We start from the raw sequence: 14,683 nt of genomic DNA on the forward strand, positions 1-14,683 counted from the left end.
TTTTTGTTTTCTTTTGAAAAACGGGAGTGGGTGGTGTAAGCAGGGGGGAGGGGGGGGGGGTGTGTTGTAGTTGTTGTCTTGTCTGTTTGTTTTCTGGTTAGCTTTATATTTTGTTGCTGATTATTTGCAAGGGTAAAATAAAGAAATATGTAAGACGATGAAGACCAAGTATCATGGTAGAACAAACACACGGGTCGCTACTACTCAGTGAACGAGCTAAGCTTCTGTCACAAGTTCACGTCAACGTCCTTTGTAACCTTGTTACAGATTAGGTAAACAAACCAGTGACCAGTCACCTCACATACGTTTTGTGTATGGATTGTGGGCGGGGCTTATAGGTTACAGATCACACACTTCCCTCACCAGCAGTTGAAAATTTATTGTTACCCATTGGTCAACTTGGATATAAGCATTCATTGGAGGGACTAACAATAACGACATGTGAATGGATTATGACGGCTATCTACAGCGTCAGGGGCCAATTCAAAATTTATGACAAAGTATCAGGCAATTAGTGACTATGCTGGGCCATCTCAGGCAGGTAAATTTGACCGTGGGTTGATAGATAAGGTCACGTTAGACATGTGACCGTTATACACAGTTAAATTATAAAGAAAAAAAGTAGCTGTTTGTACAGGTGGCCGTATTATACAGGTGGCCGTCATGGCAGGTTCCACTGTATATAACCCCAATACACACACCACTTTAAAAGAGGAGCACACGTCAACCCCTGTCCCTTTCTCCCGAAATCCCTAACAAGGTGACATTCCAATCTCTCTACCCTGTCCCGCCAAAAATCCTCTATTTCCTTGTCCTCGTGCTCCATCAGCAATCAAACTGTGAAGAAAGCTTTTATAACCCTATCCTTCTCTTGACAGTGGAATTTAAAAACAACTGCGCCTGACACACTACTTCGAATTCTGGGCCTTAAAGATTTTTAAAAATTGAATTTTCAACACATTTCAAGACATGAATGGTAATATAGAAAGAAGACCTACCACTAGACACATTTTGCAGTTCCAATCTAAGCCACTTCAGCTTTGATTTTCCTTTCCAGTTGGGGATTTTTTTTTCGATGTCTTCTTCCCAGGTCTAAAAAGTAATGTTGAATCTGGATTAAATTCACAACTGTTGCTTCGTCAATTTCCCATTATCCACTTCCCTAGATGAAGTGATTATTAGCACTCACTCAATATGTAAAGACATAAACTATTTATACTTACCACAAATCCAGCAGCTAATGCAGCGTGCATCACAAAGATGAAGATCATCAGGCCAATTGCAATCTGTGAGGGAAACAAAAGAGACAACTGACATTTCCGAGTGAACATTGGACATTCAATATCATGAACAAGGTGCAGCCACGCTCAACTCTACTGCTGTCCCCGCAGTTTTATGCAAACAAAAATTTTGAAATTAAGCAAACTGAGCCCAAAAATGTGAAATTATGCGATTCTGTTAATTTTAACAAAGAATGATAAAGGGCAATAATCAGAAATTATGCAAAAAAATGATCAAATTTTGCTAAATTATGCGGGGTGCATAAAACCTCGGGGCCAGTTAGTACTAGGCACATGCCAAATGTGAATCGTGCTGAAAAAATGAATTACTTCTCGGATTCAAGCCTGATGGAAATAGATACATCACGCTAATAGGTGAAGTTTTTACAATTTATAAGTATGAAATAATAAAAGGCATGTTATAGTTAACAATCTGACATCAATAGAAATTCTACAAATTTGACCCGAGTGTCGATTTTTCGCCAATCTCTCCATTTATGGTTGCGAGAAGTAACTCATTTTGTCAGCACGTCTCACAAATGATGGGGGAAAAAACACAGGTGACACGATGCAGTGGAATCAGGCGCTCCTCAATTTTTATGCATATGGAGTTACTGGTGCAGTCTTTAAACTTGTTCATTTGTCTTGCTTTGGATGAAAAAAATACCCATCTATCTTGAAAGGAAGCCAAGACATTTAAGATAGAAGGAGGCAAGGGTCGCCGCGAGAATGTGGCCCCCAAAGCTTGGTGACTTCCATAGCTGGAGTCCTTGGGACTTGAAAATTTATATTTTTTTGTGCCTTTAATAAAAGCTGTTCAGTATAATCCAAACAGAAATGTGTTTTTAAATAGACAAGAAGATTTTGAGAGGGGAACAAAAATTAAATAAAAATTGCAGTTTTTTAGATTTCATTATTTTGACAAGCGCCTGATTCCATTACGATGCCTCACATATAGCATGGGAAATCCGCCTTCAAAATCAAGCAAAACTGAAAAATCTTGGTCATTGCAGTCACGGATAAACACAAAAAGTAACTGATTTTGAAGACTGATTTCCTTTACTTATTTCTTTTTCACCTGCCTGGTGCAACTGCAAGCATGCAACATGGCCACATTTTCAGACGAGTAACTAAGACTGACCATACAGAAGGTATAAGAAGCCGAGCTATGGATGAGTATGTAACATCATGGGAAAAGGTAAGGTAGTAGAAGGAAAAAAATATAAGAAAAAAAATGTTTTCATACAATACTGAAGCCTCCCAAAACCCTGTGCAACTTCACAGATCATTCTATAAACAAGTCATTCTTTTCCAAGGTACCATTTCCACTCAGCCCTTCAAGGACATTCAGTATTCTTTCCCTGACAAGCAAATTACTATCGGCCACATTGTTCCTTTCTGTGCTAAGCACCCAGTTCCAGCTAGGAGCATTGAAGAAAACATGGTAAATTTTATCTTTCCAAAATCTTGTACAGCAAATACAGAACATACGAAATCCAAAAGAAAGACCCCTTTAATACAGTGGGGAAATAATCCAAAAGGATATAGTCAAATAAATAAGGAAAATAAATAACCATGACATGAGGAACTCTGACCACAGGTGAGTCCATAAAAGGAATATTTAGTCTAACTAAAAATAAATAAAAATAAATAAAACTGGCAAAAATACAATAAAACTGGAAAGATGTTGTTTAATGAAAAGCAAAGAAATATGTGTCGTGGTAACTAAAATTCAATACGAAGGGTTATTACTGTAAAAACGAAAAATCACACAATCATATCCACACACCTTTTTGTTGTCTTCGCTGACCGCTGGCCAGAAAGTGAGGAGCAGTACTGATCCCGATAACGTTGCCCCAAGGACCACCAGCAGCCACTGTAACCAGCTCACTTGAATAGCCCATAAGATCTGTGGTGGAAAAAACAATTAAGAAATGGCCACAAACAATTAGGACAAATTTAAGAAAAACTTTCTTAACTCTTTAAACCCCATACTCGTCCGATACTAGTGACTACTGTTTCATTTCATTTAGTGCCAGCTCTTGCTTGTTTTTCGGAACTATTCTCGAACCAAGTTTTTTTCACTAATGACTAAGCCTATGTTTCCGCCATTTAGAAATTGGAGGCAAGCTTTTGGGGTTATATTGAGAAATAGTGTACCAGGTTTAGGTGACTGTAGAAAAAACTCTGGGAAGTGGTGGAAAAAACTCAGGGTTTAAAGAGTTAACAAAAAGTGCAGATGATTCCTTAACCTTTTCCTCTTCTATCGCTCTAAAACCGCCAAGTAAAAAAATGCTGCACTAGAGTTCAATCAGATCGAAACTTCTCAGACACATCGATCCTTTCTCCCACAGGAATTCTTCAGTGATAGCCTTGGCTAAATAAAAACAGAAACAGACATCTGATACTAAGCTGAAGCCATGTTTTTATTACTAGTCAGGAAAGAGTGTCAGAGCCAGCAACAGAAGTCAGAATTTTCATTTATTTCCACAAAGAACAAAGGAACATGCAGGAAGCTGTTAACTGTACAGGAAATTGAACAAATGTGAGCCCATTGTTTGGGAAGAATATAAACAGGAAAGTTATACTGGAACAATGAATCTACTACCTTTTTTTTTCTTGGACCCAGCCCAATTCTATCATCTGGCACTTTTGTGTTTAGTAACAACAACAAAATGTGCAGCATTTTGGGTTTTGAATTTAGCTCTTAGTGTTAGAGTAAACACACAGGAAATTGTTTTACACATAAATAAATACATGAGTAAATAATTAAAACAATAGGTTTCTTCACTCTTATAACGTTTTTTGGTAAGTTACTCATCTAAGTGTTGCCATAGCCCAACTACTACCTTTCTAATCTAAAACAGAAGATAGATGGTCATTGTTGCAGTTTTATACCCTCATCTACACAATTAATACAATTAGAAGAAAGACTACTTCATCCCCATCCAACAGGGCCAGCATGGACTGTGTAGGATACATCCCAGTAGAAAGATTTATTCTGCGTAAGAATAGTTCATTTCTGTGCCCTATTTTTTTTTTCTTGACAAGTCTTGGTAGAGTACTCAATTTATCATATTTTTAGTTACATATATTTATTAATAAATGATTGTTTATTTATAAACGGCTCAATAGATCTCTCTAAATCTGTGTTAAACTGACTATGAATATCATGTTTTTTACCATGAGAAATTTTCAATCTGCGCAGGTAGTAACAGTCAAGTAATAAGAGAAAAAAGACGCACATCTCCATTTTATGGACAAAATACACACAGCATTGGCTCTTGCATAACTATAAAATACACACGAGAAAAGTACTCTGCGTTTGTTTATGAAATATGATGTGTCTGGGGAAGGCTACATACAACTAAGAAAGATATGCCATTTTTTTTTTCTTACACAAAATTATGTAAATACATAGGAAGAGATAAATATATTCAACGACAGCTAACACTAACATGTTCATTCTAGGCTTTTGTGTCGGACATATGCGCAGGCACTTATGAATTTTAAGAAATAAAAACGTTGTCAGTCTTAGAAAATGGTCATAAAAACAAAAATAGAAGCTGGAAAAGTCTGGTGCTGATTCAGTGTCACTGCAAAGCTAGAAAATATTCTGAAAACCCTACAAGTTGCCCCTGTTCTTCAGTCAACTTACAAAAACCTAGACTTAGCATTTTAAGAAAAGTAAGGAAGTTCTGGAGTGCAACAGATACTATTCATGTTTTGGGGTTGTAGATGCATTCTGGCACTAAAATCAATTCGTGCTTCTTCAAAGAGAGACCACAGCGTAAAATTTATAAATTTTCAAGGAAAATATGCAAATATTCACCACAGTATTAGACAGATAAGGTTGTACGTGAAGGAATTACTACTTAGCGACTTGTGTGCCAGATGGATAAAGTTGCAAAAATACAGCTATTATCTATGCAGATACGATCTTTTCTGAGAATCTCCATCAACGTTATGTCGTTCATGTTCTAAAGTTCGACAATTTTTGTTTAGCCATTCTTTAAATATTGTTTTTTCATTCACACTATCCAAAAAATTTCACAATTTAGCATTGCCAACTTCAGCGCGTCTAAAGAAATAATCGGACAAGTCACAATGTCCGTTCTTTTTTTAATCTCAAAAGCAGAAATGCATTCTTTGGGTGCTATAAATGATAATTACTATTAATTAAAGAATACATCTAAAACTCTTGAGTTCAAAAATGCCAAAAATTAAGTCAGCCCAGCCAGAGCAGTGACAGGGAGCTCGGGACCCCGATGAAATAAGGCGCTGGGCAGTGAACCCCCAGAGACAACTAAAATTCCAGTGCTCCTTCGCCATTAGACGTGCAACAAATGCTGTCGTTGAGGAAAGGCCCACTCAGTTTCATGTGTAGGGGAGATAATGCTGAAAATTTTGGCATACAACAAGATGGGGTTTGAATGAAAACTTGTGTCGAGAAGTCATCAAAATAATCTTAGTTTGTTGACCTAATTTCTAGCACATTTATAACTTTTGGTGAAGTACATGTTGCAAAAATTGTTAATAAAAAAAACATTTAGACTAGAAATATTATAAAATCCTTTCAATATGTTATTAAGAAAGGATTAAACACATGTTTTCTGATAGAACAAAATTTTTGATCTGGCACGACTTTTTGGCCTTTTCATCTCATTGCTCAAAAATAGCTTTGCCGACAACTGGGACCTTTAGTTAGTTAGTTTTAGTAGAGATTTTACGGCGCTCGCAACTGCATAAGGTCATATGAGCGCCAGAAGATTAGAGGTGTTACAAGAGAGTAACAAACATAAAAAAGAAGAAGGGGAGATAAGGACGATAGATGTTTGATAGGAGAGAAGAAGCAAACCACACCAGAGCACCCGCCAACCACCCACCAACTTGGACCTTTCTTCAGGCGCGTTCACAAGTGAGTTTTCTACGTACACTTACACCCCTGTTCTGAATAACCAAATCATACCAAGAAAGCTAACAAACAATGCAAAATTTCGTACGCCATAATAAAGTTCAATAATAACTGTCCCTGTGGTTTTATGCACGCGGCGTAATTTAGAAAAAATTTGATCATTTTGTGCATAATTTCTGATTATTTTCCTTTATCATTCTTTGATAAAATTAACAGAATCGCATAATTTCACATTTTTGGACTCAGTTTGCATAATTTCACAATTTTACTTGCATAAAACCACAGGGACAGTAATAACAAACATCTGCAATAAAAACAAAGTAGCACTCACAGAGATAGGGACATAGATGGCCAGAGAGTAGCCATACACGCAGATGATCTCAAGAAAGGTGAACTTTGACTCGTTTGTCTGGCGCGACCTCCACCAGAGCACACCAAACAACGCCAGAGGGACCAGCCACCAATAGCTGAAGATTGCAGTTGCAGCATACGTTACTGGAGAAGAGAAAAAAAAATTTTTTTTTACATTTTGCTTGCTGTGTGGTGTCAGAAAATGTTGGGTTTTTAAAAATCTCACACAGACTTTTGCAACACTATGTCTGGAAAAAGGTTGGGAATCAAGTGTTTCCAATCCAGTTAGTCAATAGAAAATGGATGGATGTTGACACATACTCACGGGTGACCACATTTTTGTATTGTAAGCTTTGAATCTTCAGGAAAGAAATGATAAAAGTAATAAAATCATCTAATGAGCTTTGCCTTAATAAAAGGAAAAGTACCTTTGCTTAGCAAAATATTATAACAAATGAGCTGAAAATAAACTCCGGGAAAAAGAAAAAGAGCCAACATCATCAGTGTGGACTATGGCAGTCTAAAGGGATCCGAAAAGAAATTAACTCCCTATCTCAGGCAAGCTGCTCCCAACGGTCCGTAGTAGGAACCATAGTGCCGGTGAGCCATTCCTTTAAGACAACTTCGACGTCAAATTACTTTTTGGCAAGTGCCGAAAACAAGTCTCTTTAACCGGGAGTTCATTCATTAGATGAAGAACTATCGAAATAAGTTCACTTGTTTTGATGCAATGACCAGTTTGTTGTTTGTTTTTGTAAGTGTTTTACGGCGCTCGCAACTGCATAAGGTCATATGAGCGCGCGGGAGACACTAAACTTTTTCAGTTGGTAGGAAATTTTGAATTTTGCTCGGGTGGCGGCCGAAGCCTACTCTTATCGATTTTAGACCACCAAGGGATCTTAAACGTGCACAATTTGCACACGGGACCTCCAAGATTTTTCGCCCTTGTCCGAGAAGGCTAGGTGTAGATCTGTCCTACCAGAAGATCAGGGGTGTGGCTGAAAGACAGCAGTAAGAAGAAGCCAATGAGTAGCAGTAGAAAGGCTGCAGAAAGAATCAGGAGCCCAAAGAAGGGGGCAAAGGAGGTGAAGGGGTGGGGGGCAGAAAGAGGAGACGAAAGCAGATGACAGAACATTGCTACAGAGTAGGAAAGGAGGTGAAAAGAGACAAATTTAGAGAAAAAAATTGTTTGGTCGCTACCCGGATTTGAACCCGGGACCTTTGAATGAGAGACGAACACCTTAACCTCTAAGGCCACGAGAGCCCCCAATGACCAGTTTAGTGACATATATGTCCATTTTAGATTTTGTACAAAAGAGGGCCCCAGCATTGTGGGATTAACCCCTCAGAGATTTAGAGTTAAGACAACAAGATACTATATCAAAATGTCCAAGGCGAGCCAAATGAGCAAGGACCAGAAACGTGTATCATAATAGCCAAGACTGTGCACTCTGATGTAATTCTGGTGGACCATGGAGGCCCCATCCGGCTATCTGGAACCAAATGAAGAGCAAGGAGGGAATGGTTGTGCACACGCTCAACTATAGCTCTTAATTTGCTCAAACATGTAGCACAATAGGGCAGCAAAGTTTTTATAGAGAGACAAGAGCAGCCACCATAACAGTGCCAAGTCTAGGATATTATGATTCTTCAAGTTCGTGGTCAGGACACACCCTTTAGAGCTGAGTAAGAAGACAAACAAAAGAATACAAATTTCTCAAATGCTGCACACTGGGGGGGGGGGTTTCGTACACTCTTCATTTTGTGTATTTTTCCCCTTTCCTTTTAGGCGAACAGTTGAATTCGCAATTTGAGTCACCAAATGTCATGTCTTTTGTCCCACTTACTCATAGATGTATACTAGTATACAGCCGTCTCATTTTTTAAAACGCAGCTGAAATGCAATGAAATGCAATGCACAAAACAAATTCAAAGAAAATACTGCCACCATGCTTTATACACCTGAATCATGCTGTAGTGTACACCTTACCAAGCCACAAAGAGGTGACACAATGTAGTACATTCTGTCTAAATTCTTGTGAAAATGGATAGAGTCATATTAGTATTGAGACAATACCATAGACTGTTTTGCCCCATATTGTAAATTGATGAGAGATAGAATGAAAGAAGAGAGAGAGAGAGAGAGAGAGAGAGAGAGAGAGAGAGAGAGAGAGAGAGAGGGAGAGACAGAAAGAGAGACAGAAAGAGAGAAGAGAGAGAGAGAGCGAAATAGTTAGAAAATGAATAAGAAACAAACAGACGAACAGTCTAAGACAAAAGATAGTAGTTGTGACACTCCAATAACACTTTAACATTTGGCATACAACTTGAAATCAAGTAGAAAACAACACTTGTAATTTCAAACACTTACCTTTATGAAAGTCATACTGCCAATGATAACTCTTGCCCGCAGCACTGAAATAGTTGGCTAGATTCCCAGCTATGGCAGTTGTAAACACAAGCGTGGTGCATATCCAAAAGGGACCTAAAAAAAAAAAAAGAACAGACCAGAAGTCAGTAAGTGTGACAGCAGGAGAAAAACCTTCATGTTGAATGTTTCTACAGTCTTTGCCATTTCCAGAGCACGTTTGCTTTTCATTTTAAAAATCATTCTTATTTGGAACCCTGAAACACATCAGTTGCAGAACAGAACATGAGAAACAGAAAATTATCACTTAACACTTAGTACCGAAGGCTCATATAGTGAAAAACCCTTGGGTCCCGCACCAGTTTAGAATGCTGAAGCCGTGGTAGAATCTTTTATCACAAAAACCTTGGCAGCCCAAGAAACATGCTTTGGAAATTCAGAGAGGTTTATCAGCTCTTCAGCTATCATAAAGAGTGACTTCCTTTGGTATTTACTTCAGTGCAGTGTGTCCATTTGTTGTTTAATAAGGTTTAGTGTGCCAGTTTACATCGGTGAAAAAAGTCACCAGCAGACAGTAGTGAAAGCATACTACGGCCTGGTGGCTAAAGTAGCCGACGGTACTATAAGTGTTAAGTTTTAAATCCTCTTTGCTCAACAGAAAGGCACTCCACAGAAAACCTGTCTTAGACCCTCTACAAAACTTAGCACTTAAAATTACTGAAAGGTATTATTATAAAAGTTATTTCAAAATACAGTTGAACATGCTCTAGCTACCACTGACCACCTGTTCTAGATGGTCACCTGTGCAAACCACCACTTCCCCCTCGTCTTATTTCTATATAGTGACACTGTCCAAGCTGACCATGACATTTTGTCAACCAACAGGCCAAACACTGCATTTCTCTCACCGCCCAACGCATTTCGATAAGTAATAAAAATACAAAAACCCCAAATCTCCCTTTTGTGCTTCTCTTAACAAAAAAAAAGAAGAAAAAAAAAGAATTTTTAATACGGCAGTCCTTAACCTTCAAACACATCCAGTTGGGCCATCAGTAAGGAAAGGTTTTTATTTCTTCTTTCTCTTTCTGCTGACCTGCCCAAGGAGACCACCTGTCTAAGACAATAACTTTTCTGCTCAACAATGGTGGTCTTCTTGGACATGGTCAAACGGTAATATTTCATTTCTTTACCTGTTCCATTGCATACTATTGCATCTTCCCTTCAACATTCACATTGTTTGGTGTTTCCTTTCATATATCTCAAAAAGTCATCGCTCAACAGATTTGCATCTTTTTTCTCACCATGCTGTACATAAAGCAATTAGACCAAAGCAAAGTAACAAACACAGTGTTAACACACTTGACCAGCACCGATTGATCAGCATCACATGCACCACTCCCTCCATCTTAATACACCCTCCTCCCCTCCAATTTTCACAATAAGTTGCTTGATTTTGTCAGCTAAAGTTCAGTAAATGCAGGACCATTGGAATCCAAAACATAAAGAACACAAAAATAATTCCTCAAACAAAGAAGACAATGTTAGATGGATCCATATATTGTTCAGCATTTCACAAAACAATAAAACGAATTTTCTCAGTATTTCATTTGCAATTGTATATGTGTCACAATGCAGTGGAATCAGGCGCTCCTCAATTTTGGGTCAAACGGATTTATTGGTATCATCTCAAAACCTGTCCATTTGTCTTGCTTTTGATGAAAAAAAAACATCCATATATTTTGGAAAGAAGTCAAGATATTGACCATTGAAGGAGGTGTGGGTCGCCTGGTTTCAGAAGTAAAATTAGCGACAAAATGGCCGCCAAATTTGAGTTGCTTCCTTAGCTCGAGAGTCCTCGGAAACTGAAAATTTACATCTTTTATGACTTTAATTAACCTTTTTTCAATGAAATTCACAAAGAAATGTGTTCTTTAATGGGCATGAAAGGTGTTGAGCCAAAAAATAAAAATTTGATAAAAATTCCCAAACCTCCGGAAAAATGCTAGTTTCTTGACTTTCATTATTTTGACGAGAGTCTGATTTCACAACGCTGCCTAACACATGGATGAAACAAGTTTTGTTTTAGTCATCAATTTGCATTGACATAAACGATGTTGAAGGTTCTGTTGATTCAGTTCAAATATATTTTTAATAGTAGAGGGTTTTACACCGCTCGTAACTGCATAAGGTCATATGAGCGCCAAGGGGTGGGTGTCAACAGAGAAGTCTTTACAGGGAATCAGACTTAGACTGCTCATCTCTCTAGCTTCAAAAGCACAAGGTCTGCTTCGACTATCAAGGCACCCCGGAAATAGTAGGTCACAGGAGAGTGAAAAACATACAAAAGAAGTAGAGGAAAATGACAATAGGAAGGATCTGGAAAGAAAAAGCAGCAGTTCTCTGTTGTAGAACAGGCACAGTTAAGAGCATGACATGATTCAGCCCATTTACAATTCTACTATGCTTGAACGAGAAATGTCCCCCCTTTGGGAATGACCTAAAGACACTACAGTCAGTGGCACTGCCCCGGGGGGTAGTTCAAATATGATTTAAGTATGCATACATAAACATATAGAAGAATGCATGAATGTACACTACTCTATTACCATAAAGATCTGGATTCGGTCGAATTTGTTTGACAAGGTAGTTTTTTCCTGGTCTAGGCACCATGGAGCTGAGAATTCGCTTGCCAACTTGATGTGTTTCCACATCAAAAAATTGCTGGTAGTATGCAAATGTCCAAAAAGATGCTGCCTTCTTCTCATCTTTTAGCAACTGTAAAAGAAAATACAAAGAGTGATTGTGATGGCGATGCATTATGAAAGTAATGTGTCATAACCTATAAATTGCCACGACATGGGGGAATCAGCCGATGGTCAATTTTTAGGCATATGACGTTACTGGTATCATCATAAAGCCTGTCCATTTGTTTTGATTTTGAAGAAAAAAAATACCCATATATCTTGAATAGAAATTGAGATATTGGCACTTGAAGAACGTGAGTTCACCTGGTGTCAGTTGTGAAATTAGCGAGAAAATGGTCGTCAAAGTCTGGTCACTCAACTTGAGTGTCCTTGGAAAAGTGCAAATTTACATTACTTGTGACTTTGATCAATGTTTTTCTATATCATCCACAGAGTACTGAGTTTCTAAATGGACATAACAAGTGTTGACACAAAAATTTTTTGATAAAAATTGCCAAATAAGTGGATAGACATCGGTTTCTACCTTGTCACTAGTTCGACAAGCTCCTGACATAACCACCATACTACACATATATATATATATATATATATATATATATATATATATATATAGAGAGAGAGAGAGAGAGAGAGAGAGAGAGAGAGAGAGAGAGAGAGAGAGAGAGAGAGAGAGAGAGAGAGAGAGAAGAGAGAGAGAGAGAGAGAGAGAGAGAGAGAGAAGAGAGAGAGAGAGAGAGAGAGAAAGAGAGAAAAGGAGCAATCAAAGAGGGTTGTAAATACAAAAACACTTTTGACACATTAGCAAACAGTTCAAGAAACAAATAACAAGCTACAGTCACAAAATAAAAGACTGCATGCCACATGTCCAGTAGAACCATCCGAGAAGCAAGTAAATCTGCAAAAACAGAGTCATACATCACACAGTACCTTACACCAGGCACACACAAACATGCTATTATCTGACATGAACTTTGCTCATTTTGAAATAATCTGCCAAAACATTAAGTATCCTGGTCGACACAGCAAAAGAGATGAGCCTCTACACAGGGTAAATTGTCCACCCAAGTACAATTCAATACTTATACTAATTGATATATATAGTAATCGTTCAACACGCGCAAAATCATTGTATATTATTTCATGGCAGCCTTTCCAAAATCAATTTTTATCTTTGACCTTAATAACGAGAAGAGAATGTGTACATGTTGTTATCGATCCAGTTTTGTTGTTGCCTTTATCTATCCAGAATGTGCACCTCATTTCACCATTATTACATTTCACAGTAGACTAGATTTTCTCCAAATTTATGCCAAAAACTTAAAGTAACATACTCTATTAATTCCAACAAAGAAAGAGAGAGAGTGCTGACCTGCTCTTTATCATCTGCATCATCGTCAGAGTCTGCTGCAGAGTGGGGGAAATTGGTGAACTCATGAGTGGCGCCTTTCTCTACATCTGCTTTGTCGTGGGCAATATCTGAAATACGAAATAAAGATTGATGCACTTCACCATATATAAAAACAAAAAAGCACATCATGTATGTATTTTTCGTCCCCTCTGACATACTTCAAAATATTTGCCATCCTTGTCATAAACTAACGCATGTTCAAAATGCTCATGTTTGTGCCATAGGGACTCTTTTCTTGTGTGTTAACAATTTTTCATATATAAATAACCTCTTGTCTCCTATGGCATTGGCCAGTCAGCTTGTCCTGCTTTGCCAAGTGGCCTGGGTCACCGGCCCATGAAAATGCCATACTTTACTTCCAAACAAACATCGAAAACAACACAGCATGTAAGTATGATTAGTATTAGTACTCTTAGATTAGTCAACTTTCCCCTTGGGGGTCTCTTCAGTTAGAGAGATCTATAATCAGAATCATCAGAAAAGGACATGTGAGATGCTTTGACCATGTAAATAGATCAAACGGACTAGAAAAACAGCTGCTGTGTGGACAGATAGGAGAAAGGAGAACAGATGAGGACCAAGAACAACATACACACATGAACCTGCAATTTGGAGCATTTCTCTCTCGGTATAATTGTTTTCCTCTCTTCTAAGGTTAATTTGCATCAAAAAGAAACATCTTAGAAACAATGAGCTTGCAAACCAGTCATTAGTGGCAAACCAGGGTCGATGGTGGTGGGATTTTTGGGACACTTTTTAAATTATAAAAAACAGGGTCTTGGACTACTCTATATTTAAATATTCTTCTTTGGGACATTTCATGTTATTTTCATGTGTGATGCACAGAGATGGGACTTTGCCACCCCTTACTTTATACCTCTAGATACTCTACAAACTGCAGAACCAGTGTAAGTCTTTCACCAAAAATCAGGACAATTAATAGGTAATGAAGAAGCAATGTTGCCAGTGCTGTTTGCAAACAAAGTAAGGATCCTTGTACACAGTCTTATTTCGGTCATCACCTGCATGCTCCCAGTCCAAGCAGGCAAGACATACATTCATCAAATTTCAACTTTAAAATTAAACTCTAAAGAAAAATTACAAACAGAGCTCAACATTATAATTAACTTTAAAAAAGATTTTTAAATGTCCCTTCTTACCTTGAAAGTCAAGACTATCCATACCGCCATCTTTTTTGTCATTCTAGGGAGAAAAACATAACAAAAGTGAGATATCGTGGTGAAATCAGGCGCTCGTAAAAATAATGACATAAAAGAAATTGGCATTTTTCTGTCCGCAAAGCAATATATCGAATTTAAATTTTTTTTTTTTTACTTGAAAAACCTTTACCGTTCATTTAAAACACATTTGTGTGGATTTAACTGAAAAACATTGATTTAAGGCAGAAAGCGTAAATTTGCAGTTTCGAAGGACTCTCAAGCTTTGGAAGTCGCCAAACTTCGGTGGCCATTTTCTCGTTAATTTTTACCTCTGAAACCAAGCAACCCCCACCTTCTTGAATCGCAATAAATATCTCGTTTTCTACTCACTCATGATAGACTAGTATTTTCCCCCCTAAAAAGACAAATGAAAAGCTTTAAAATGACAACAATAACACCATATGTCTAAAAATTGACGGGCGCCTGATTCCACTGC

General features: G+C 37.8%; 1 protein-coding gene across 1 annotated transcript in view; it reads right to left on the minus strand.

The window, feature by feature from the left end:
- Positions 1 to 14,230, minus strand: part of LOC101850892 (protein YIPF1) — a gene marked incomplete at its 5' end in the record, with an annotated part of 32,902 nt that extends 18,672 nt beyond the window's left edge. Inside the window, 7 exon segments of the mRNA XM_005099514.3 lie at positions 1,224 to 1,286; positions 3,070 to 3,189; positions 6,527 to 6,690; positions 8,918 to 9,031; positions 11,521 to 11,689; positions 12,989 to 13,095; positions 14,188 to 14,230. Coding sequence (XP_005099571.1) covers positions 1,224 to 1,286; positions 3,070 to 3,189; positions 6,527 to 6,690; positions 8,918 to 9,031; positions 11,521 to 11,689; positions 12,989 to 13,095; positions 14,188 to 14,209 — 759 coding nt within the window.
- Positions 14,231 to 14,683: the final 453 nt, after the last annotated feature.

Source organism: Aplysia californica, unplaced genomic scaffold (genome assembly GCF_000002075.1).
Source record: "Aplysia californica isolate F4 #8 unplaced genomic scaffold, AplCal3.0 scaffold00216, whole genome shotgun sequence".
Lineage (NCBI taxonomy): Eukaryota > Metazoa > Mollusca > Gastropoda > Aplysiida > Aplysiidae > Aplysia > Aplysia californica.